The sequence below is a fragment of the Oncorhynchus masou genome, unplaced genomic scaffold (assembly GCF_036934945.1).
Source record: "Oncorhynchus masou masou isolate Uvic2021 unplaced genomic scaffold, UVic_Omas_1.1 unplaced_scaffold_1020, whole genome shotgun sequence".
In the NCBI taxonomy this organism is placed as follows: domain Eukaryota; kingdom Metazoa; phylum Chordata; class Actinopteri; order Salmoniformes; family Salmonidae; genus Oncorhynchus; species Oncorhynchus masou.
Window position 1 is genome coordinate 130,392 of NW_026999886.1, and position 26,208 is coordinate 156,599.

General features: G+C 45.0%; 1 protein-coding gene across 1 annotated transcript in view; it reads left to right on the top strand.

The window, feature by feature from the left end:
* LOC135528687 (serine/threonine-protein kinase Nek11-like) overlaps nucleotides 1–26,208 on the top strand; it is a 59,542-nt gene that overhangs the window by 18,949 nt on the left and 14,385 nt on the right. Inside the window, exon 6 of the mRNA XM_064957798.1 lies at nucleotides 21,157–21,217. Coding sequence (XP_064813870.1) covers nucleotides 21,157–21,217 — 61 coding nt within the window. The remainder of the gene's footprint in view (nucleotides 1–21,156; nucleotides 21,218–26,208) is intronic.

The following is a 26,208-nucleotide window of genomic DNA, read 5'->3' on the forward strand; positions in this document are numbered from 1 at the left end:
GATGGCTCAGGGGGATAAATGTGTCTGTTGTGAGGGATGGCTCAGGGGGATAAATGTGTCTGTTGTGAGGGCTGGCTCAGGGGGATAAATGTGTCTGTTGTGAGGGATGGCTCAGGGGGATAAATGTGTCTGCTGTGAGGGATGGCTCAGGGGGATAAATGTGTCTGTTGTGAGGGATGGCTCAGGGGGATAAATGTGTCTGTTGTGAGGGATGGCTCAGGGGGATAAATGTGTCTGCTGTGAGGGATGGCTCAGGGGGATAAATGTGTCTGTTGTGAGGGCTGGCTCAGGGGGATAAATGTGTCTGTTGTGAGGGATGGCTCAGGGGGATAAATGTGTCTGTTGTGAGGGCTGGCTCAGGGGGATAAATGTGTCTGTTGTGAGGGCTGGCTCAGGGGGATAAATGTGTATGTTGTGAGGGCTGGCTCAGGGGGATAAATGTGTCTGTTGTGAGGGCTGGCTCAGGGGGATAAATGTGTATGTTGTGAGGGCTGGCTCAGAGGGCTCGGGGCATTTTGGAGCATTGTTCACTGGCACACTTTAGTGTTTGCCTCTTTAGTGTTTGCCCCCCCCCCTTAATGATTTAGATACACTATTGTAAAGTGGCTGTTCCACTGGATGTCAGAAGGTGAATTCACCAATTTGTAAGTCGCTCTGGATAAGAGCGTCTGCTAAATGACTTTTTTTTTTTTTTTTTTTTTTAAATGTAAAATGTAAATGTAATATTTGAATCAGTTTGGCTCTGCTGGCTCTCAGGTTTTTTCTATCCAGAGTTGCACAAAAGCCAACCACTAATCATCATTGAAGAAATCCAAACGAGAACAATGTGAATTCAGAGAGTAATTTTCCTCTGTGGCCGGATGCCAAGAGGCGCCTTGGCAGGATGAGACTATGGTTTTACCCAGGGATTCCTGGCTTTGTAGTCCTGGTGTGTGAGGACTTTCATTTCACACGCACACGCACACGCACACACACACACACACACACACACACACACACACACACACACACACACACACACACACACACACACACACACACACACACACACACACACCAACATTCTCATCATTGGATCAGCATGATAAATATATTCAAAACACACATTAGCATGGTGGTTATTCCCTCTGCTTGTCCTGGTCATAAATACAACAGAAGTGGTTTACATATTTGGTCTTTATAGGTTGATATTAGATTGACTTACAGATGTCCAGTAGGATCTTAATTTGAGCCAGTTTGCTACAGTAGGAAGATAATCCCTCAGCAACAGGAAATGTTCATTATTACGTGGATTATTATGAATGGACATTTGTAGAGGTTGATACATTTTAAAGTGGAAATTACAAACTTTAGAAGCCTTTTTAAACCTTAAACACACTACAAGTTTGCATTCTCAGTAACAAAGAGTGATCAAATTAAGAGCTACATCTACAATGATAGCACCAGACCTTGCCCAAGGCTACGAGCCTCACTGTGTAGTTAACGAGTGTTAATGTGCTGTGCTGTGGATCCAAACTCCCGTATGCAGCATTATGGAAATGGATGATCCCACATTGTTCAGAACAATCTAATCCCTACTAATTGCAGGCTTATTAGACAATACAATTCAATACAATACAATGCAACACAATACAATGCAACACAATACAATACAATACATTGCAACACAACACAATACAATGCAATGCAACACAATACAATGCAATACAACACAACACAATACAAAACCTTATGAGACTAGAGGCTTCTCTAGCCAGACTGCAAGCTCATTTAGTAATAGAACACCTCTGATAACAAATCCCTGACACAGGATATACTGTACAGATGTAGGATCTTAATTTGAGCCAGTGTGCTACAGCAGGAGAATAATCCTGCAGCAAAAGGAAATCAGAATTATTATGTGGATTTTAATTAATGGACATTTTTGTAGGTGCTGATACATTTTCCGTCCGAATATATCAAGTCTGACATTTCTAAGTAGAAATTACACACTTTAGAAGCCTTTTTAAAACTCAAATACACTACTAGTTGGCATTTTGCAGGAAAATTCTCATCAACAAAAGAGTGATCAAATGAAGATCCTACATCTGTACATTTGTCAGTATCAGTATTTTAACCTTAATATCTTATACATTTAATACCATAACTTTTATTATGGCAAGACCATCTAGGGTTCTTGTCATGCCCGCAGTCAAATTCCATGTGACCGTTGAGCAGTGGTGTGCATTCATGGATGCCAAAAGGGAAGCCAGGCTTCCCCAAACAAATTACCAAGAACAAAATGAAAAAACATAAATTATTTTATCCTTCACCTGTGTTTCAGAATTTTCCGTCAATTCGCAAGAGGCTGAATGTATCTCACAGGAGAAAGCATCCGAGCGAGCGAAACAGTGTCCCTCTGTCTCTCTACGTGTAGGCCATCTTTCTGATGCTGTCTGGTCCAAATAAGTATGACATTGATGCCGCCCGTAGCATTGAAGACAAGGGAAACCAGCCAGCGTTTGGCCTACCTTGACAAAAAAAGTATCAAAAATGTGCCAATCAGCGTTGAGCTAAACTGAGCGAGCTCAAATGTGAATGGTCCTGGCGCACCAAAAAGTCTGCGTCACTCTTATCAAATCCCATTGAGAGCATAAATCATTGACAGAAAATCTTGAATTGTTGCATCTCGTTGTGTTGTTGTTCTCTGGTGGCGAGCTAGCCAGCAAGCTAAAATTGGCCCTTTCCTAAATGAGTCATGGACTGAGATAGGGCTCAGTCCATGACTGAATGAGAGCATTTCCATACTGTCACGTAGGGCTGCACGATATTGGCAAGCAACCTGGGCCTTATTTTTAACCAAATGTTGCAATTTGATTTGCGGTTTAGAGCAAAACACTTGGGTTAACTGTTGGAATCATGGAAATAGAATATCTATCCAAATGATATAGTTACAATATAATAGTGGGCTTAGTGTTGTTTGACATGACAACAAATGAAAATGCAAGAGATGAGTTATTGTGACAGGGTAGGAAGTAATGTGTTTCCTAGGGGGCCTATTATCTTTGGCTACTTTGAATGTTTTTTCTTAGCTACTTCATGTAGCTAACAAATTCTTGCTTTGCGTTTACCTCTTTAATTTAGAAGACACTGTTGCTGATTTAGGTCGACACCATCAATGGTATTATCAGGCTGTATAGCTAATTACGCATTTAACTACACATTTAAATTACACATCTAATTACACATTTATTAGCTAGCTAGTGATTGCGGCTAACAAGATTTAGGAACAACTTGCCAAGAAAAGACGAACTAGCTGTTTGCAGATGTAAGAAACACAAGCTAATAGTGTAATTATAGAATGCTAGTAGATTTATATTAAGAAGCAAAGTGACAACTGCATCATTGTTGTCAACATTGTTGCATTTGCTGCATTGACCATGCAGACTGTATGTGTCTCCTGGATGAGGAAAAACAAATGCGCTCCTTGAGTGGCAGGGGGCGGGGCTAGGTCTGTGTGGAAAGCATTGTGGAGAGGCATGACTCAAGTAGCGAAGTAAACTATAATAATGGACGTTACACACTGTGTTTAACATTTAACAAACCAAACATTGAAATCCCGTTCTAGAATCCCAAGCCGGTCCCTGCATCAATACCGGTATATGGTAGAATAAGGTACAGCACCCAGTCCTACCTTGGTAAAGTAAAAACCCAAGCCAGTCCCTGCATCAATACCGGTATATGGTAGAATACGGTACAGCACCCAGTCCTACCTTGGTAAAGTAAAAACCCAAGCCGGTCCCTGCATCAATACCGGTATATGGTAGAATACGGTACAGCACCCAGTCCTACCTTGGTAAAGTAAAAACCCAAGCCGGCCCCTGCATCAATACCGGTATATGGTAGAATACGGTACAGCACCCAGTCCTACCTTGGTAAAGTAAAAACCCAAGCCGGTCCCTGCATCAATACCGGTATATGGTAGAATACGGTACAGCACCCAGTCCTACCTTGGTAAAGTAAAAACCCAAGCCGGTCCCTGCATCAATACCGGTATATGGCAGAATACGGTGTAGCACCCAGTCCTACCTTGGTAAAGTAAAAACCCAAGCCGGTCCCTGCATCAATACCGGTATATGGCAGAATACGGTGTAGCACCCAGTCCTACCTTGGTAAAGTAAAACCCAAGCCGGTCCCTGCATCAATACCGGTATATGGTAGAATACGGTGTAGCACCCAGTCCTACCTTGGTAAAGTAAAAACCCAAGCCGGTCCCTGCATCAATACCGGTATATGGTAGAATACAGTGTAGCACCCAGTCCTACCTTGGTAAAGTAAAAACCCAAGCCGGTCCCTGCATCAATACCGGTATATGGTAGAATACGGTACAGCACCCAGTCCTACCTCGGTAAAGTAAAAACCCAAGCCGGTCCCTGCATCAATACCGGTATATGGTAGAATACGGTACAGCACCCAGTCCTACCTCGGTAAAGTAAAAACCCAAGCCGGTCCCTGCATCAAAACCGGTATATGGTAGAATACGGTACAGCACCCAGTCCTACCTCGGTAAAGTAAAAACCCAAGCCGGTCCCTGCATCAATACCGGTATATGGTAGAATACGGTACAGCACCCAGTCCTACCTTGGTAAAGTAAAAACCCAAGCCGGTCCCTGCATCAATACCGGTATATGGTAGAATACAGTGTAGCACCCAGTCCTACCTTGGTAAAGTAAAAACCCAAGCCGGTCCCTGCATCAGTACCGGTATATGGTAGAATACGGTACAGCACCCAGTCCTACCTTGGTAAAGTAAAAACCCAAGCCGGTCCCTGCATCAATACCGGTATATGGTAGAATACGGTGTAGCACCCAGTCCTACCTTGGTAAAGTAAAATCCCAAGCCGGTCCCTGCATCAATACCGGTATATGGTAGAATACGGTGTAGCACCCAGTCCTACCTTGGTAAAGTAAAAACCCAAGCCGGTCCCTGCATCAATACCAGTATATGGTAGAATACGGTACAGCACCCAGTCCTACCTTGGTAAAGTAAAAACCCAAGCCGGTCCCTGCATCAATACCGGTATATGGTAGAATACGGTACAGCACCCAGTCCTACCTTGGTAAAGTAAAAACCCAAGCCGGTCCCTGCATCAATACCGGTATATGGTAGAATACGGTACAGCACCCAGTCCTACCTTGGTAAAGTAAAAACCCAAGCCGGTCCCTGCATCAATACCGGTCTATGGTAGAATACGGTGTAGCACCCAGTCCTACCTTGGTAAAGTTAAAACCCAAGCCGGTCCCTGCATCAATACCGGTATATGGTAGAATACGGTGTAGCACCCAGTCCTACCTTGGTAAAGTAAAAACCCAAGCCGGTCCCTGCATCAGTACCGGTATATGGTAGAATACGGTACAGCACCCAGTCCTACCTTGGTAAAGTAAAAACCCAAGCCGGTCCCTGCATCAATACCGGTATATGGTAGAATACGGTGTAGCACCCAGTCCTACCTTGGTAAAGTAAAAACCCAAGCCGGTCCCTGCATCAATACCGGTATATGGTAGAATACGGTGTAGCACCCAGTCCTACCTTGGTAAAGTAAAAACCCAAGCCGGTCCCTGCATCAATACCAGTATATCGTAGAATACGGTACAGCACCCAGTCCTACCTTGGTAAAGTAAAAACCCAAGCCGGTCCCTGCATCAATACCGGTATATGGTAGAATACGGTACAGCACCCAGTCCTACCTTGGTAAAGTAAAAACCCAAGCCGGTCCCTGCATCAATACCGGTATATGGTAGAATACGGTACAGCACCCAGTCCTACCTTGGTAAAGTAAAACCCAAGCCGGTCCCTGCATCAATACCGGTATATGGTAGAATACAGTGTAGCACCCAGTCCTACCTTGGTAAAGTAAAACCCAAGCCGGTCCCTGCATCAGTACCGGTATATGGTAGAATACGGTACAGCACCCAGTCCTACCTTGGTAAAGTAAAAACCCAAGCCGGTCCCTGCATCAATACCGGTATATGGTAGAATACAGTGTAGCACCCAGTCCTACCTTGGTAAAGTAAAACCCAAGCCGGTCCCTGCATCAATACCGGTATATGGTAGAATACGGTGTAGCACCCAGTCCTACCTTGGTAAAGTAAAACCCAAGCCGGTCCCTGCATCAATACCAGTATATCGTAGAATACGGTACAGCACCCAGTCCTACCTTGGTAAAGTAAAACCCAAGCCGGTCCCTGCATCAATACCGGTATATGGTAGAATACGGTGTAGCACCCAGTCCTACCTTGGTAAAGTAAAACCCAAGCCGGTCCCTGCATCAATACCGGTATATCGTAGAATACGGTACAGCACCCAGTCCTACCTTGGTAAAGTAAAAACCCAAGCCGGTCCCTGCATCAATACCGGTATATCGTAGAATACAGTGTAGCACCCAGTCCTACCTTGGTAAAGTAAAACCCAAGCTGGTCCCTGCATCAATACCGGTATATGGTAGAATACGGTACGGCACCCAGTCCTACCTTGGTAAAGTAAAAACCCAAGCCGGTCCCTGCATCAATTCCGGTATATGGTAGAATACGGTGTAGCACCCAGTCCTACCTTGGTAAAGTAAAAACCCAAGCCGGTCCCTGCATCAATACCGGTATATGGTAGAATACAGTGTAGCACCCAGTCCTACCTTGGTAAAGTAAAAACCCAAGCCGGTCCCTGCATCAATACCGGTATATGGTAGAATACGGTGTAGCACCCAGTCCTACCTTGGTAAAGTAAAAACCCAAGCCGGTCCCTGCATCAATACCAGTATATGGTAGAATACGGTACAGCACCCAGTCCTACCTTGGTAAAGTAAAAACCCAAGCCGGTCCCTGCATCAATACCGGTATATGGTAGAATACGGTACAGCACCCAGTCCTACCTTGGTAAAGTAAAACCCAAGCCGGTCCCTGCATCAATACCGGTCTATGGTAGAATACGGTGTAGCACCCAGTCCTACCTTGGTAAAGTTAAAACCCAAGCCGGTCCCTGCATCAATACCGGTATATGGTAGAATACGGTGTAGCACCCAGTCCTACCTTGGTAAAGTAAAAACCCAAGCCGGTCCCTGCATCAGTACCGGTATATGGTAGAATACGGTACAGCACCCAGTCCTACCTTGGTAAAGTAAAAACCCAAGCCGGTCCCTGCATCAATACCGGTATATGGTAGAATACGGTGTAGCACCCAGTCCTACCTTGGTAAAGTAAAACCCAAGCCGGTCCCTGCATCAATACCGGTATATGGTAGAATACGGTGTAGCACCCAGTCCTACCTTGGTAAAGTAAAAACCCAAGCCGGTCCCTGCATCAATACCAGTATATCGTAGAATACGGTACAGCACCCAGTCCTACCTTGGTAAAGTAAAACCCAAGCCGGTCCCTGCATCAATACCGGTATATGGTAGAATACGGTACAGCACCCAGTCCTACCTTGGTAAAGTAAAAACCCAAGCCGGTCCCTGCATCAATACCGGTATATGGTAGAATACGGTACAGCACCCAGTCCTACCTTGGTAAAGTAAAAACCCAAGCCGGTCCCTGCATCAATACCGGTATATGGTAGAATACAGTGTAGCACCCAGTCCTACCTTGGTAAAGTAAAAACCCAAGCCGGTCCCTGCATCAGTACCGGTATATGGTAGAATACGGTACAGCACCCAGTCCTACCTTGGTAAAGTAAAACCCAAGCCGGTCCCTGCATCAATACCGGTATATGGTAGAATACAGTGTAGCACCCAGTCCTACCTTGGTAAAGTAAAAACCCAAGCCGGTCCCTGCATCAATACCGGTATATGGTAGAATACGGTGTAGCACCCAGTCCTACCTTGGTAAAGTAAAAACCCAAGCCGGTCCCTGCATCAATACCAGTATATCGTAGAATACGGTACAGCACCCAGTCCTACCTTGGTAAAGTAAAAACCCAAGCCGGTCCCTGCATCAATACCGGTATATGGTAGAATACGGTGTAGCACCCAGTCCTACCTTGGTAAAGTAAAAACCCAAGCCGGTCCCTGCATCAATACCGGTATATCGTAGAATACGGTACAGCACCCAGTCCTACCTTGGTAAAGTAAAAACCCAAGCCGGTCCCTGCATCAATACCGGTATATCGTAGAATACAGTGTAGCACCCAGTCCTACCTTGGTAAAGTAAAAACCCAAGCTGGTCCCTGCATCAATACCGGTATATGGTAGAATACGGTACGGCACCCAGTCCTACCTTGGTAAAGTAAAAACCCAAGCCGGTCCCTGCATCAATACCGGTATATGGTAGAATACGGTACAGCACCCAGTCCTACCTTGGTAAAGTAAAAACCCAAGCCGGTCCCTGCATCAATACCGGTATATGGTAGAATACGGTACAGCACCCAGTCCTACCTTGGTAAAGTAAAACCCAAGCCGGTCCCTGCATCAATACCGGTATATGGTAGAATACGGTACAGCACCCAGTCCTACCTTGTTAAAGTAAAAACCCAAGCCGGTCCCTGCATCAATACCGGTATATGGTAGAATACAGTGTAGCACCCAGTCCTACTTTGGTAAAGTAAAAACCCAAGCCGGTCCCTGCATCAGTACCGGTATATGGTAGAATACGGTACAGCACCCAGTCCTACCTTGGTAAAGTAAAAACCCAAGCCGGTCCCTGCATCAATACCGGTATATGGTAGAATATGGTGTAGCACCCAGTCCTACCTTGGTAAAGTAAAAACCCAAGCCGGTCCCTGCATCAATACCGGTATATGGTAGAATACGGTGTAGCACCCAGTCCTACCTTGGTAAAGTAAAAACCCAAGCCGGTCCCTGCATCAATACCAGTATATCGTAGAATACGGTACAGCACCCAGTCCTACCTTGGTAAAGTAAAAACCTAGCCGGTCCCTGCATCAATACCGGTATATGGTAGAATACGGTACAGCACCCAGTCCTACCTTGGTAAAGTAAAAACCCAAGCCGGTCCCTGCATCAATACCGGTATATCGTAGAATACGGTACAGCACCCAGTCCTACCTTGGTAAAGTAAAAACCCAAGCCGGTCCCTGCATCAATACCGGTATATCGTAGAATACAGTGTAGCACCCAGTCCTACCTTGGTAAAGTAAAAACCCAAGCCGGTCCCTGCATCAATACCGGTATATGGTAGAATACGGTACGGCACCCAGTCCTACCTTGGCAAAGTAAAAACCCAAGCCGGTCCCTGCATCAATACCGGTATATGGTAGAATACGGTACAGCACCCAGTCCTACCTTGGTAAAGTAAAAACCCAAGCCGGTCCCTGCATCAATACCGGTATATCGTAGAATACGGTACAGCACCCGGTCCTACCTTGGTAAAGTAAAACCCAAGCCGGTCCCTGCATCAATACCGGTATATGGTAGAATACGGTAAAGCACCCGGTCCTACCTTGGTAAAGTAAAACCCAAGCCGGTCCCTGCATCAATACCGGTATATGGTAGAATACGGTACAGCACCCGGTCCTACCTTGGTAAAGTAAAAACCCAAGCCGGTCCCTGCATCAATACCGGTATATGGTAGAATACGGTACAGCACCCGGTCCTACCTTGGTAAAGTAAAACCCAAGCCGGTCCCTGCATCAATACCGGTATATGGTAGAATACGGTACAGCACCCGGTCCTACCTTGCTAAAGTAAAACCCAAGCCGGTCCCTGCATCAATACCGGTATATGGTAGAATACGGTACAGCACCCAGTCCTACTTTGGTAAAGTAAAAACCCAAGCCGGTCCCTGCATCAATACCGGTATATGGTAGAATACGGTAAAGCACCCAGTCCTACCTTGGTAAAGTAAAAACCCAAGCCGGTCCCTGCATCAATACCGGTATATGGTAGAATACGGTGTAGCACCCAGTCCTACCTTGGTAAAGTAAAAACCCAAGCCGGTCACTGCATCAATACCGGTATATGGTAGAATACGGTACAGCACCCAGTCCTACCTTGGTAAAGTAAAAACCCAAGCCGGTCCCTGCATCAATACCGGTATATGGTAGAATACGGTACAGCACCCAGTCCTACCTTGGTAAAGTAAAAACCCAAGCCGGTCCCTGCATCAATACCGGTATATGGTAGAATACGGTGTAGCACCCAGTCCTACCTTGGTAAAGTAAAAACCCAAGCCGGTCCCTGCATCAATACCGGTATATCGTAGAATACGGTACAGCACCCAGTCCTACCTTGGTAAAGTAAAAACCCAAGCCGGTCCCTGCATCAATACCGGTATATCGTAGAATACAGTGTAGCACCCAGTCCTACCTTGGTAAAGTAAAAACCCAAGCCGGTCCCTGCATCAATACCGGTATATGGTAGAATACGGTACGGCACCCAGTCCTACCTTGGTAAAGTAAAACCCAAGCCGGTCCCTGCATCAATACCGGTATATGGTAGAATACGGTACAGCACCCAGTCCTACCTTGGTAAAGTAAAAACCCAAGCCGGTCCCTGCATCAATACCGGTATATGGTAGAATACGGTACAGCACCCAGTCCTACCTTGGTAAAGTAAAAACCCAAGCCGGTCCCTGCATCAATACCGGTATATGGTAGAATACGGTACAGCACCCAGTCCTACCTTGTTAAAGTAAAAACCCAAGCCGGTCCCTGCATCAATACCGGTATATGGTAGAATACAGTGTAGCACCCAGTCCTACCTTGGTAAAGTAAAAACCCAAGCCGGTCCCTGCATCAGTACCGGTATATGGTAGAATACGGTACAGCACCCAGTCCTACCTTGGTAAAGTAAAAACCCAAGCCGGTCCCTGCATCAATACCGGTATATGGTAGAATACGGTGTAGCACCCAGTCCTACCTTGGTAAAGTAAAAACCCAAGCCGGTCCCTGCATCAATACCGGTATATGGTAGAATACGGTGTAGCACCCAGTCCTACCTTGGTAAAGTAAAAACCCAAGCCGGTCCCTGCATCAATACCAGTATATCGTAGAATACGGTACAGCACCCAGTCCTACCTTGGTAAAGTAAAACCCAAGCCGGTCCCTGCATCAATACCGGTATATGGTAGAATACGGTACAGCACCCAGTCCTACCTTGGTAAAGTAAAACCCAAGCCGGTCCCTGCATCAATACCGGTATATCGTAGAATACGGTACAGCACCCAGTCCTACCTTGGTAAAGTAAAAACCCAAGCCGGTCCCTGCATCAATACCGGTATATCGTAGAATACAGTGTAGCACCCAGTCCTACCTTGGTAAAGTAAAAACCCAAGCCGGTCCCTGCATCAATACCGGTATATGGTAGAATACGGTACAGCACCCAGTCCTACCTTGGTAAAGTAAAAACCCAAGCCGGTCCCTGCATCAATACCGGTATATGGTAGAATACGGTACAGCACCCAGTCCTACCTTGGTAAAGTAAAAACCCAAGCCGGTCCCTGCATCAATACCGGTATATGGTAGAATACGGTACAGCACCCAGTCCTACCTTGTTAAAGTAAAAACCCAAGCCGGTCCCTGCATCAATACCGGTATATGGTAGAATACAGTGTAGCACCCAGTCCTACCTTGGTAAAGTAAAACCCAAGCCGGTCCCTGCATCAGTACCGGTATATGGTAGAATACGGTACAGCACCCAGTCCTACCTTGGTAAAGTAAAACCCAAGCCGGTCCCTGCATCAATACCGGTATATGGTAGAATACGGTGTAGCACCCAGTCCTACCTTGGTAAAGTAAAAACCCAAGCCGGTCCCTGCATCAATACCGGTATATGGTAGAATACGGTGTAGCACCCAGTCCTACCTTGGTAAAGTAAAAACCCAAGCCGGTCCCTGCATCAATACCAGTATATCGTAGAATACGGTACAGCACCCAGTCCTACCTTGGTAAAGTAAAAACCCAAGCCGGTCCCTGCATCAATACCGGTATATGGTAGAATACGGTACAGCACCCAGTCCTACCTTGGTAAAGTAAAAACCCAAGCCGGTCCCTGCATCAATACCGGTATATCGTAGAATACGGTACAGCACCCAGTCCTACCTTGGTAAAGTAAAAACCCAAGCCGGTCCCTGCATCAATACCGGTATATCGTAGAATACAGTGTAGCACCCAGTCCTACCTTGGTAAAGTAAAAACCCAAGCCGGTCCCTGCATCAATACCGGTATATGGTAGAATACGGTACAGCACCCGGTCCTACCTTGCTAAAGTAAAAACCCAAGCCGGTCCCTGCATCAATACCGGTATATGGTAGAATACGGTACAGCACCCAGTCCTACCTTGGTAAAGTAAAACCCAAGCCGGTCCCTGCATCAATACCGGTATATGGTAGAATACGGTAAAGCACCCAGTCCTACCTTGGTAAAGTAAAAACCCAAGCCGGTCCCTGCATCAATACCGGTATATGGTAGAATACGGTGTAGCACCCAGTCCTACCTTGGTAAAGTAAAAACCCAAGCCGGTCCCTGCATCAATACCGGTATATGGTAGAATACGGTACAGCACCCAGTCCTACCTTGGTAAAGTAAAAACCTGCCGGTCCCTGCATCAATACCGGTATATGGTAGAATACGGTACAGCACCCAGTCCTACCTTGGTAAAGTAAAAACCCAAGCCGGTCCCTGCATCAATACCGGTATATGGTAGAATACGGTGTAGCACCCAGTCCTACCTTGGTAAAGTAAAAACCCAAGCCGGTCCCTGCATCAATACCGGTATATCGTAGAATACGGTACAGCACCCAGTCCTACCTTGGTAAAGTAAAAACCCAAGCCGGTCCCTGCATCAATACCGGTATATCGTAGAATACAGTGTAGCACCCAGTCCTACCTTGGTAAAGTAAAAACCCAAGCCGGTCCCTGCATCAATACCGGTATATGGTAGAATACGGTACGGCACCCAGTCCTACCTTGGTAAAGTAAAAACCCAAGCCGGTCCCTGCATCAATACCGGTATATGGTAGAATACGGTACAGCACCCAGTCCTACCTTGGTAAAGTAAAAACCCAAGCCGGTCCCTGCATCAATACCGGTATATGGTAGAATACGGTACAGCACCCGGTCCTACCTTGGTAAAGTAAAAACCCAAGCCGGTCCCTGCATCAATACCGGTATATGGTAGAATACGGTAAAGCACCCGGTCCTACCTTGGTAAAGTAAAAACCCAAGCCGGTCCCTGCATCAATACCGGTATATGGTAGAATACGGTACAGCACCCGGTCCTACCTTGGTAAAGTAAAAACCCAAGCCGGTCCCTGCATCAATACCGGTATATGGTAGAATACGGTACAGCACCCGGTCCTACCTTGGTAAAGTAAAAACCCAAGCCGGTCCCTGCATCAATACCGGTATATGGTAGAATACGGTACAGCACCCGGTCCTACCTTGCTAAAGTAAAAACCCAAGCCGGTCCCTGCATCAATACCGGTATATGGTAGAATACGGTACAGCACCCAGTCCTACCTTGGTAAAGTAAAAACCCAAGCCGGTCCCTGCATCAATACCGGTATATGGTAGAATACGGTAAAGCACCCAGTCCTACCTTGGTAAAGTAAAAACCCAAGCCGGTCCCTGCATCAATACCGGTATATGGTAGAATACGGTGTAGCACCCAGTCCTACCTTGGTAAAGTAAAAACCCAAGCCGGTCCCTGCATCAATACCGGTATATGGTAGAATACGGTACAGCACCCAGTCCTACCTTGGTAAAGTAAAAACCCAAGCCGGTCCCTGCATCAATACCGGTATATGGTAGAATACGGTACAGCACCCGGTCCTACCTTGGTAAAGTAAAAACCCAAGCCGGTCCCTGCATCAATACCGGTATATGGTAGAATACGGTACAGCACCCGGTCCTACCTTGGTAAAGTAAAAACCCAAGCCGGTCCCTGCATCAATACCGGTATATGGTAGAATATGGTACAGCACCCAGTCCTACCTTGGTAAAGTAAAAACCCAAGCCGGTCCCTGCATTAATACCGGTATATGGTAGAATACGGTAAAGCACCCAGTCCTACCTTGGTAAAGTAAAAACCCAAGCCGGTCCCTGCATCAATACCGGTATATGGTAGAATACGGTGTAGCACCCAGTCCTACCTTGGTAAAGTAAAACCCAAGCCGGTCCCTGCATCAATACCGGTATATGGTAGAATACGGTACAGCACCCAGTCCTATCTTGGTAAAGTAAAACCCAAGCCGGTCCCTGCATCAATACCGGTATATGGTAGAATACGGTACAGCACCCAGTCCTACCTTGGTAAAGTAAAACCCAAGCCGGTCCCTGCATTAATACCGGTATATGGTAGAATACGGTAAAGCACCCAGTCCTACCTTGGTAAAGTAAAAACCCAAGCCGGTCCCTGCATCAATACCGGTATATGGTAGAATACGGTGTAGCACCCAGTCCTACCTTGGTAAAGTAAAAACCCAAGCCGGTCCCTGCATCAATACCGGTATATGGTAGAATACGGTACAGCACCCAGTCCTATCTTGGTAAAGTAAAAACCCAAGCCGGTCCCTGCATCAATACCGGTATATGGTAGAATACGGTACAGCACCCAGTCCTACCTTGGTAAAGTAAAAACCCAAGCCGGTCCCTGCATCAATACCGGTATATGGTAGAATACGGTGTAGCACCCAGTCCTACCTTGGTAAAGTAAAAACCCAAGCCGGTCCCTGCATCAATACCGGTATATGGTAGAATACGGTACAGCACCCAGTCCTACCTTGGTAAAGTAAAAACCCAAGCCGGTCCCGGCATCAATACCGGTATATGGCAAAAAACTGTAAACCGCCCAACCCTAGACTGAGATAAGGGTTTGGAGTTGTGCTTTTACTTAATTCTCCGTACCCGGCCAATGACTATAATGGTGATTCTGATCCAACCGTTAATGAATACATTGTTGTGCCCCTGGCCTGAGATGATGGAGGTTCAATATGTACCTAGATGTAGAAGGCCAATGACCTTCTTAGGGCTAGGCCCCTTTTTTCTCCACTTCCGGTCTGAATGACGTGCCCAAAGTAAACTGCCTGTAGTTCAGGCCCTGAAGCCAGGTTATGCATATAATTGGAAAGAAAACACTTTGAAGTTTGTAGAAATGTTAAAAATTTAGGAGAATATAACACAATAGATATGGTAGAAGAAAAACCAAGCTGACTTTTTTTGAGAGAGAGAACATCCTCTTAGAAATGCAAGTGAAAGGTCATATTGAAAATTAGCTCTCTGGATGCAATTCCTATGGCTTCCACAGGGTGTCAGCAGTCTATGTTCAAGGTTTCAGGCGTGTAACTTCAAAAACGAATAAGAAATATCAGTTTTAGTAGAGGGACAGTCTTTGAAATTCATGTTTGCGCGCGCTATGAAGACATTACGCACCTGCTACAATCAGTTTCCTATTGAACATACTTCTTTCCGAAAGAAATATTATAGTTTGATGACATTTTAGGGTGTCTGAGGAGTAAATAGAAATGTATTTTGACTTGTTGAAACAAAGTTTGGGGGTAGATTTTCAGATTCCTTTCTCTGCAAGTTGAACAAGTGGATTACTCAAATCGATGGCGCCAACTAAAAGGACTTTTAGGGATATAAAGAAGGATTTTATCTAACAAAGCAACACTACATGTTATATAGCTGGGACCCTTTGGATGAAAAAGTAAGTGAATATTTAATCGTTGTATGTGAATGTATGAACCTGTGCCGGTGGAAAAATATTTTGATGTGGGGCGCCGTCCTCAAACTATCCCATGGCATGTTCTCACTGTAATAGCTACTGTCAATCAGACAGTGCAGTTAGATTAACAGGAATGTAAGCTTTCTGCCAATATAAGACACTAATATGTACATAAATGTTTAAAATCCATAATATTTATGACTATTTATTTGAATTGCGTGCTCTCCAGTTTCACAGCAATTTGTCCCGCTAGCGGGACAGCTAGCCCTGAGAAGATTTAAGTAGTTCTAACTTTGCCCATGAATAGAAGTTGCCTAACTAACTAGTGAGCAAGCGTTTTAGCCAGGTAGCCTAGGACAACCAATAATAAAAGTGTGTACAGAATGACAGAGTGATAGACCGTTTCATCCACATGAAAGAGAGGAGGAGGCATTGACGTTTCTCTACAAGTAGGGTGAGTCAACATGTTTTTCTACTTGCATGAATGCACACACACACATCAGAACCATGGACAGCCACATCATATTTAGCTTACATTGATTGGACTAAATTGATGTTGGTATCTTTTAGTTGTCACTGTATTAGACTAAGCAGAGGTGATTTGATGATGTTGAAATGGTGCTGGAACAGTGGAGGCCCCTGTTTTCTTTGCGACTTGCGGTAACTCTGTGGTTCTAAAGCAATAGTTGTTTAGTGGTCCAAAAATGTTGGGAACATGAACTTGCTTTACCTTTAGTTGTAGGTCATGTAACTTTCTGTTACTGTACATGCAATATGCTTTGTGGACTTCACTAGACAGAGGTCGCTCTCCAGATTTGTGATAAAACAAAGGTGTGGTTGAATCTATTCTGCCACTGTGTCTTCTTGTTGTCTCGGCCTTTAGGCCTGTGTATCACTGTGGCAAGGCCTGTGTATCACTGTGGCAAGGCCTGTGTATCACTGTGGCAAGGCCTGTGTATCACTGTGGCAAGGCCTGTGTATCACTGTGGCAAGGCCTGTGTATCACTGTGGCAAGGCCTGTGTATCACTGTGGCAAGACATGTGTATCACTGTGGCAAGGCATGTGTATCACTGTGGCAAGGCATGTGTATCACTGTGGCAAGGCCTGTGTATCACTGTGGCAAGGCATGTGTATCACTGTGGCAAGGCATGTGTATCACTGTGGCAAGGCATGTGTATCACTGTGGCAAGGCCTGTGTATCACTGTGGCAAGGCCTGTGTATCACTGTGGCAAGGCCTGTGTATCACTGTGGCAAGGCCTGTGTATCACTGTGGCAAGGCCTGTGTATCACTGTGGCAAGGCATGTGTATCACTGTGGCAAGGCATGTGTATCACTGTGGCAAGGCCTGTGTATCACTGTGGCAAGGCCTGTGTATCACTGTGGCAAGGCATGTGTATCACTATGGCAAGGCCTGTGTATCACTGTGGCAAGGCATGTATATCACTGTGGCAAGGCCTGTGTATCACTGTGGCAAGGCATGTGTATCACTGTGGCAAGGCATGTATATCACTGTGGCAAGGCCTGTGTATCACTGTGGCAAGGCCAGTGTATCACTGTGGCAAGGCCTGTGTATCACTGTGGCAAGGCATGTGTATCACTGTGGCAAGGGCTGTGTATCACTGTGGCAAGGCATGTGTATCACTGTGGCAAGGCATGTGTATCACTGTGGCAAGGCCTGTGTATCACTGTGGCAAGGCATGTGTATCACTGTGGCAAGGCCTGTGTATCACTGTGGCAAGGCATGTGTATCACTGTGGCAAGGCCTGTGTATCACTGTGGCAAGGCCTGTGTATCACTGTGGCAAGGCCTGTGTATCACTGTGGCAAGGCCTGTGTATCACTGTGGCAAGGCCTGTGTATCACTGTGGCAAGGCATGTGTATCACTGTGGCAAGGCATGTGTATCACTGTGGCAAGGCCTGTGTATCACTGTGGCAAGGCATGTGTATCACTGTGGCAAGGCCTGTGTATCACTGTGGCAAGGCCTGTGTATCACTGTGGCAAGGCATGTGTATCACTGTGGCAAGGCCTGTGTATCACTGTGGCAAGGCCTGTGTATCACTGTGGCAAGGCCTGTGTATCACTGTGGCAAGGCCTGTGTATCACTGTGGCAAGGCATGTGTATCACTGTGGCAAGGCATGTGTATCACTGTGGCAAGGCATGTGTATCACTGTGGCAAGGCCTGTGTATCACTGTGGCAAGGCATGTGAACTAGCAGGTTATAGAGCAAACAATGCAATTATCACAACACATAGGTTGTAATATGGATCTTTTTGAGAGTGTGGGCTTCCCCAGTGATTTTACCCATGCACCACTACTGCCACTGAGTCACGGTATTCTCCTCATATTCTGCGCTCTGTAAGCCTGCATGAATGGTGCTGATGCATTGCTGGTACCCAACTCACTAACGGCTGTCAGGTTGCTAATGAATGGTCTGGTACTCAGCACTCTATTGTCCCTCTCATCACTCTGATATCAATGCAAATTAAATCAAAATCACATCACATTAAACACTTCATGATTTGAATTTGTATAATCTGAATGATGAGAATAAATGCTGATGGGACTTAGAGGGCCCGTTTTGAAATGGATGCGGGGCTTTCCCAGCTGGACACAATTCATTTTTAAAACATTCACCTGGTCCACACCAGGTCCGGTCCGATCCGAGTGAGGGAAGTAGTAGAAATGTTTTTTTGTACTTTATTAACCAGAGCAGAGGAAGGGAGACAAACAGAGCATGGTGCTAGGGAGCAGGGGAGAGGCTCTGTGGGTGTGTTTGTGTGTGCAATGTGAGTGACATGGGAGCTGGCACAGAAATACAGAGAGACAGAGAGACACAGAGAGAGACACACAGAGACACAGAGAGAGACACACAGAGACACAGAGAGAGACGCAGAGAGAGAGAGACACAGATAGAGACAGAGAGACACAGAGAGAGACGCAGAGAGAGAGAGAGACAGAGAGACACAGAGAGAGACACACAGAGACACAGAGAGAGACACAGAGAGAGACAGAGACACAGAGAGAGACAGAGAGAGACGCAGAGAGAGACAGAGACACAGAGAGAGACAGAGACACAGAGAGAGACAGAGAGAGACACAGAGAGAGAGACACAGAGAGAGACGCAGAGAGAGAGAGAGACACAGAGAGAGACAGAGACACAGAGAGAGACAGAGACACAGAGAGAGACAGAGAGATGGCAAGTACTGTTAACTCGCGGTAGTAGATTAACTTCTTGCTAGTTATTTATCATCCCATCTGATTACATAATACCCGCCTTGACTGCATCAAACCAAGAGAAGCTAGTTCATTCTTAATTTAGTTACGCAATGATTTTCATTCAGCATTCTACCCCCTCCAGAGAAAAAATATATTCCCTCTTTCCCCCGACACACACGAGGGGACATTTCAGGGCTGCAACCCAATCTCTTCCAACTGTACCATGAGAGAAGGAAGGCCAAACTAGATTAAAACTATTTGTCACTGTTGGGAGAAAGGTAGAAAAGAACAAAGCGGCCAAATAAAAAAGAAGAATTCAGCTTTGGGAGTTGGTAAATGAGTGTGTTGCCAGAGATAAGTATGTGTCGTGGAAATGTCCTGTATTACCAAATCATGAGAGAGCAAACCACACACAAGTCAGAGTTATATCATAAAGTCCATATTTAATTATATGAGCTTCACCATAGCCCTGTTTGACTCTCAGATCAATTCAGTGTCTAAATGAATTCTCTGAGAGTGCTTACAAAACAATTCTTAGTATCATTTATAGCTAAGACACACCCCTCTCAACTCACATGACAAATAACAGATCTTAGGAACATTACAAAGGAAGACTTTACTTGAGAGAGGAGTATCCCATAGCCAGACAGCATAAGCTATAAATTATCGTTCAGTTTGCTCTCCTAAAACGAGGTTCTACTTCTCGTTCTTGGTACAACATAGTACCAAAACATTACCTCATCCAATGGCATATATCAATTGTCAATTCTAGATACATCAAAAATACAACCCCTCCTGGACAAGCTCACGGAGAGGTGTGACTGGCACACAGACATTGTGGAGCCAACTAACTGGTCCCCTTTAATCACGCCATCCCTTCACATGGTTTAGGAATAGTTACAGACACATTCACAGATAAGACTAACCTGACTTCTCCCCTCTCTGGGCCCCAACTAACTGGTCCCCTTTAATCACGCCATCCCTTCACATGGTTTAGGAATAGTTACAGACACATTCACAGATAAGACTAACCTGACTTCTCCCCTCTCTGGGCCCCAAGTAACTGGTCCCCTTTAATCACGCCATCCCTTCACATGGTTTAGGAATAGTTACAGACACATTCACAGATAAGACTAACCTGACTTCTCCCCTCTCTGGGCCCCAAGTAACTGGTCCCCTTTAATCACGCCATCCCTTCACATGGTTTAGGAATAGTTACAGACACATTCACAGATAAGACTAACCTGACTTCTCCCCTCTCTGGGCCCCAAGTAACTAGTCTCCTTTAATCACGCCATCCCTTCACATGGTTTAGGAATAGTTACAGACACATTCACAGATAAGACTAACCTGACTTCTCCCCTCTCTGGGCCCCAAGTAACTGGTCCCCTTTAATCACGCCATCCCTTCACATGGTTTAGGAATAGTTACAGACACATCCACAGATAAGACTAACCTGACTTCTCCCCTCTCTGGGCCCCAAGTAACTGGTCCCCTTTAATCACGCCATCCCTTCACATGGTTTAGGAATAGTTTCAGACACATTCACAGATAAGACTAACCTGACCTCTCCCCTCTCTGGGCCCCAGGTAACTGAGCCCTGGCATAGAAGGGAGAACTGCACACTGCCAACAGTATCATCCAAAAAGAAGGCATCCTAATGACAAGTATCTCACATCAGCATTATTATGTCAATAAAACATCTTATTTATCAATGTTACCTAACTAATTGTGATTCTGCTGCCACACATGGCAGGTAGTTGGATGTAGCCTTTCAGCTGTGGTGGTGTCCGAGTGAATCTTTCTGACAATCTGACAGCTGAAAGATGTCTCATGGCTGATGTTTGCATTTCTCCTCAGCAGCGGTGCCGTGGTGGTGTGGTGCCCTGGGGGCCACGGAGAGAGGGGGATGCTGGGATGTGGGGTCTATACAGACAGTGTGATTGGCTGTTGCTGTCTGTAGGGGGAAGGGATCGGAACCCCTATCTGACAGGGTCGGGGAATCCCTGAGAGAGCTGCTGTGTGCTTGTTGTTGTTGTACGGCTCAGCTCACTGACCTCCATCTCCTGAGATCCACTACCTCTCTGTGTGTAGTTGGACTGTTTGGACACCTGCTCAAGTGATTCTCTAGGTTTGTTTTATACCGGTGAAACATACTCAGGATACTCCAGCACGTGTATTATGATGACCGTTTGACCCTGTCATTTACATCAAAATGCCAAGTTAAACAGCTGTAAATATAATAAACGATAACTGAGTGTGAACTCTGACCTTTGTTGTTCCTCAGGACAGCGACCTGGAGGCCATGATGAGACACATGGAGCAGGTTCTGGAAGGAGAGCTCAGCGGTGAGTTAGAACACACCACGCAGGGGGTCGATGGACTTGTCCTAATGGTAGCAGAGTAGTGAGAAACCAGGTTACAAGTGCTCTGCAGTGGTAATTGATGTAGCTGCAGCCTACCAATGTTAAGGATATTGATGTGTTTCCACACTGTGAACAAACTCCTACATTAACTGTACTGGAAGGCCTGTGGTGGGCTGAGAGCATGTCTGGTTGGAGCATTGATCAGGTCTTTCACTGTGCTGCTGTTTACCGGGGCTAGAGTAGCTATGTCTGATGTGCTTACCTTCGTATGGATGTCTGGATAAGGCTGGGATGTTTTCCTGCATTACATCCTCTCTATACCTTATTAGGCTTCTTCCTCCTGACGTGTTGAACACGTTGATGTTGTGTGTTCTATAGGTAGGTGTAAATCCTCCTCTCTCACCGTCCAGCAGGCTCACCACAACACCATTCAATGCATTTCCTGTCAAGCTCCCTTCTTTCTAAACAAGTCAAAAAAGCACTTATTTTTTGCCACTATTAGAAATTGCTCAAGTTACTCCTGTCCTGTCACTAACAACAGACAGACTAGTTACTCCTGTGTGTCCAAGCACTAGATTACTGTCTGTTCTGTCACTAACAACAGACAGACTAGTTACTCCTGTGTGTCCAAGCACTAGATTACTGTCTGTTCTGTCACTAACAACAGACAGACTAGTTACTCCTGTGTGTCCAAGCACTAGATTACTGTCTGTTCTGTCACTAACAACAGACAGACTAGTTACTCCTGTGTGTCCAAGCACTAGATTACTGTCTGTTCTGTCACTAACAACAGACAGACTAGTTACTCCTGTGTGTCCAAGCACTAGATTACTGTCTGTTCTGTCACTAACAACAGACAGACTAGTTACTCCTGTGTGTCCAAGCACTAGATTACTGTCTGTTCTGTCACTAACAACAGACAGACTAGTTACTCCTGTGTGTCCAAGCACTAGATTACTGTCTGTTCTGTCACTAACAACAGACAGACTAGTTACTCCTGTGTGTCCAAGCACTAGATTACTGTCTGTTCTGTCACTAACAACAGACAGACTAGTTACTCCTGTGTGTCCAAGCACTAGATTACTGTCTGTTCTGTCACTAACAACAGACAGACTAGTTACTCCTGTGTGTCCAAGCACTAGATTACTGTCTGTTCTGTCACTAACAACAGACAGACTAGTTACTCCTGTGTGTCCAAGCACTAGGAAAACTAGCTAAAAAAAACAGCTAAAAACAAGCAAAAATGCCAGTATATTCAGCTGTACTCAGTTGATATTCTAATGGTGAATATTATACCACGGATATGACAAAACATGTATTTTTACTGTTCTAATTACATTGGTAACTAGTTTATAATAGCAATAAGGCACCTTGGGGGATTGTGGTATATGGCCAATATACCATGGTTAAGGGCTGTGTCCAGGCACTCTGCTTTGCGTCGTGTGTAAGAACAGCAACAGACATGGTATATTGGCCATATAGCACACCCCTCTGGCCTTATTGCTTAACTGTTGCTGTCCTCTTAGGTTGATGTGTTCGTTTGCATATTTTGGGCTCTGACAGGTGGGTGTTCTCTCTAACAGGTTGTGCTGAAGCTCTATGCTCTATGTATCCCTCCATGGTGTTTACTTAAACAGGGAAGGGAGTGGAGAGCAACAGTGGTCTGGTGGAATAGAAAGGAAAGGAAGGAATGCCTGTTTAATCCACAGAGAATGGAAAGGAATGCATGTTTAATCCACAGAGAATGGAAAGGAATGCATGTTTAATCCACAGAGAGTGGAAAGGAATGCATGTCTAATCCACAGAGAATGGAAAGGAATGCATGTTTAATCCACAGAGAGTGGAAAGGAATGCATGTATAATCCAGAGAGAATGGAAAGGAATGCCTGTTTAATCCACAGAGAATGGAAAGGAATGCCTGTTTAATCCACAGAGAATGGAAAGGAATGTCTGTTTAATCCACAAAGAATGGAAAGGAATGCCTGTTTAATCCACAGAGAATGGAAAGGAATGCATGTTTAATCCACAGAGAATGGAAAGGAATGCATGTTTAATCCACAGAGAGTGGAAAGGAATGCATGTCTAATCCACAGAGAATGGAAAGGAATGCATGTTTAATCCACAGAGAGTGGAAAGGAATGCATGTATAATCCAGAGAGAATGGAAAGGAATGCATGTTTAATCCACAGAGAATGGAAAGGAATGCCTGTTTAATCCACAGAGAATGGAAAGGAATGCCTGTTTAATCCACAGAGAATGGAAAGGAATGCCTGTTTAATCCACAGAGAATGGAAAGGAATGTCTGTTTAATCCACAAAGAATGGAAATGAATGCGTGTTTAATCCACAGAGAATGGAAAGGAATGCATGTTTAATCCACAGAGAGTGGAAAGGAATGCATGTTTAATCCACAGAGAGTGGAAAGGAATGCATGTTTAATCCACAGAGAATGGAAAGGAATGCATGTTTAATCCACAGAGAATGGAAAGGAATGCATGTTTAATCCACAGAGAATGGAAAGGAATGCATGTTTAATCCACAGAGAATGGAAAGGAATGCCTGTTTAATCCACAGAGAATGGAAAGGAATGCCTGTTTAATCCACAGAGAATGGAAAGGAATGCATGTTTAATCCACAGAGAATGAAAGGAATGCATGTTTAATCCACAGAGAATGGAAAGGCATGCATGTTTAATCCACAGAGAATGGAAAGGAATGCCTGTTTAATCCACAGAGAGTGGAAAGGAATGCATGTTTAATCCAGAGAGTGGAAAGGAATGCATGTTTAATCCACAGAGAATGGAAAGGAATGTCTGTTTAATCCACAAAGAATGGAAATGAATGCGTGTTTAATCCACAGAGAATGGAAAGGAATGCATGTATAATCCAGAGAGAATGGAAAGGAATGCATGTTTAATCCACAGAGAATGGAAAGGAATGCCTGTTTAATCCACAGAGAATGGAAAGGAATGTCTGTTTAATCCACAAAGAATGGAAATGAATGCGTGTTTAATCCACAGAGAATGGAAAGGAATGCATGTTTAATCCACAGAGAGTGGAAAGGAATGCATGTTTAATCCACAGAGAGTGGAAAGGAATGCATGTTTAATCCACAGAGAATGGAAAGGAATGCATGTTTAATCCACAGAGAATGGAAAGGAATGCATGTTTAATCCACAGAGAATGGAAAGGAATGCCTGTTTAATCCACAGAGAGTGGAAAGGAATGCATGTTTAATCCAGAGAGTGGAAAGGAATGCATGTTTAATCCACAGAGAATGGAAAGGAATGCATGTTTAATCCACAGAGAATGGAAAGGAATGCCTGTTTAATCCACAGAGAATGGAAAGGAATGCCTGTTTAATCCACAGAGAATGGAAAGGAATGCCTGTTTAATCCACAGAGAATGGAAAGGAAGGCCTGTTTAATCCACAGAGAATGGAAAGAAATGCCTGTTTAATCCACAGAGAATGGAAAGGAATGCATGTTTAATCCACAGAGAATGAAAGGAATGCATGTTTAATCCACAGAGAATGAAAGGAATGCATGTTTAATCCACAGAGAATGGAAAGGCATGCATGTTTAATCCACAGAGAATGGAAAGGAATGCCTGTTTAATCCACAGAGAGTGGAAAGGAATGCATGTTTAATCCAGAGAGTGGAAAGGAATGCATGTTTAATCCACAGAGAATGGAAAGGAATGCATGTTTAATCCACAGAGAATGGAAAGGAATGCCTGTTTAATCCACAGAGAATGGAAAGGAATGTCTGTTTAATCCACAGAGAGTGGAAAGGAATGCATGTTTAATCCACAGAGAGTGGAAAGGAATGCATGTTTAATCCACAGAGAATGGAGAGGAATGCATGTTTAATCCACAGAGAATGAAAGGAATGCGTGTTTAATCCACAGAGAATGGAAAGGAATGCATGTTTAATCCACAGAGAATGGAAAGGAAAGCATGTTTAATCCACAGAGAGTGGAAAGGAATGCATGTTCAGTCCACAGAGAGTGGAAAGGAATGCATGTTTAATCCACAGAGAATGGAAAGGAATGCATGTTTAATCCACAGAGAGTGGAAAGGAATGCATGTTCAATCCACAGAGAGTGGAAAGGAATGCATGTTTAATCCACAGAGAATGGAAAGGAATGCATGTTTAATCCACAGAGAATGGAAAGGAATGCCTGTTTAATCCACAGAGAATGGAAAGGAATGCCTGTTTAATCCACAGAGAATGGAAAGGAATGCATGTTTAATCCACAGAGAATGGAAAGGAATGCATGTTTAATCCACAGAGAATGGAAAGGAATGCCTGTTTAATCCACAGAGAATAGAAAGGAATGCCTGTTTAATCCACAGAGAGTGGAAAGGAATGCATGTTTAATCCACAGAGAATGGAAAGGAATGCATGTTTAATCCACAGAGAATGGAAAGGAATGCATGTTTAATCCACAGAGAATGGAAAGGAATGCCTGTTTAATCCACAGAGAATGGAAAGGAATGTCTGTTTAATCCACAGAGAGTGGAAAGGAATGCATGTTTAATCCACAGAGAGTGGAAAGGAATGCATGTTTAATCCACAGAGAATGGAGAGGAATGCATGTTTAATCCACAGAGAATGAAAGGAATGCGTGTTTAATCCACAGAGAATGGAAAGGAATGCATGTTTAATCCACAGAGAATGGAAAGGAAAGCATGTTTAATCCACAGAGAGTGGAAAGGAATGCATGTTCAGTCCACAGAGAGTGGAAAGGAATGCATGTTTAATCCACAGAGAATGGAAAGGAATGCATGTTTAATCCACAGAGAGTGGAAAGGAATGCATGTTCAATCCACAGAGAGTGGAAAGGAATGCATGTTTAATCCACAGAGAATGGAAAGGAATGCATGTTTAATCCACAGAGAATGGAAAGGAATGCCTGTTTAATCCACAGAGAATGGAAAGGAATGCCTGTTTAATCCACAGAGAATGGAAAG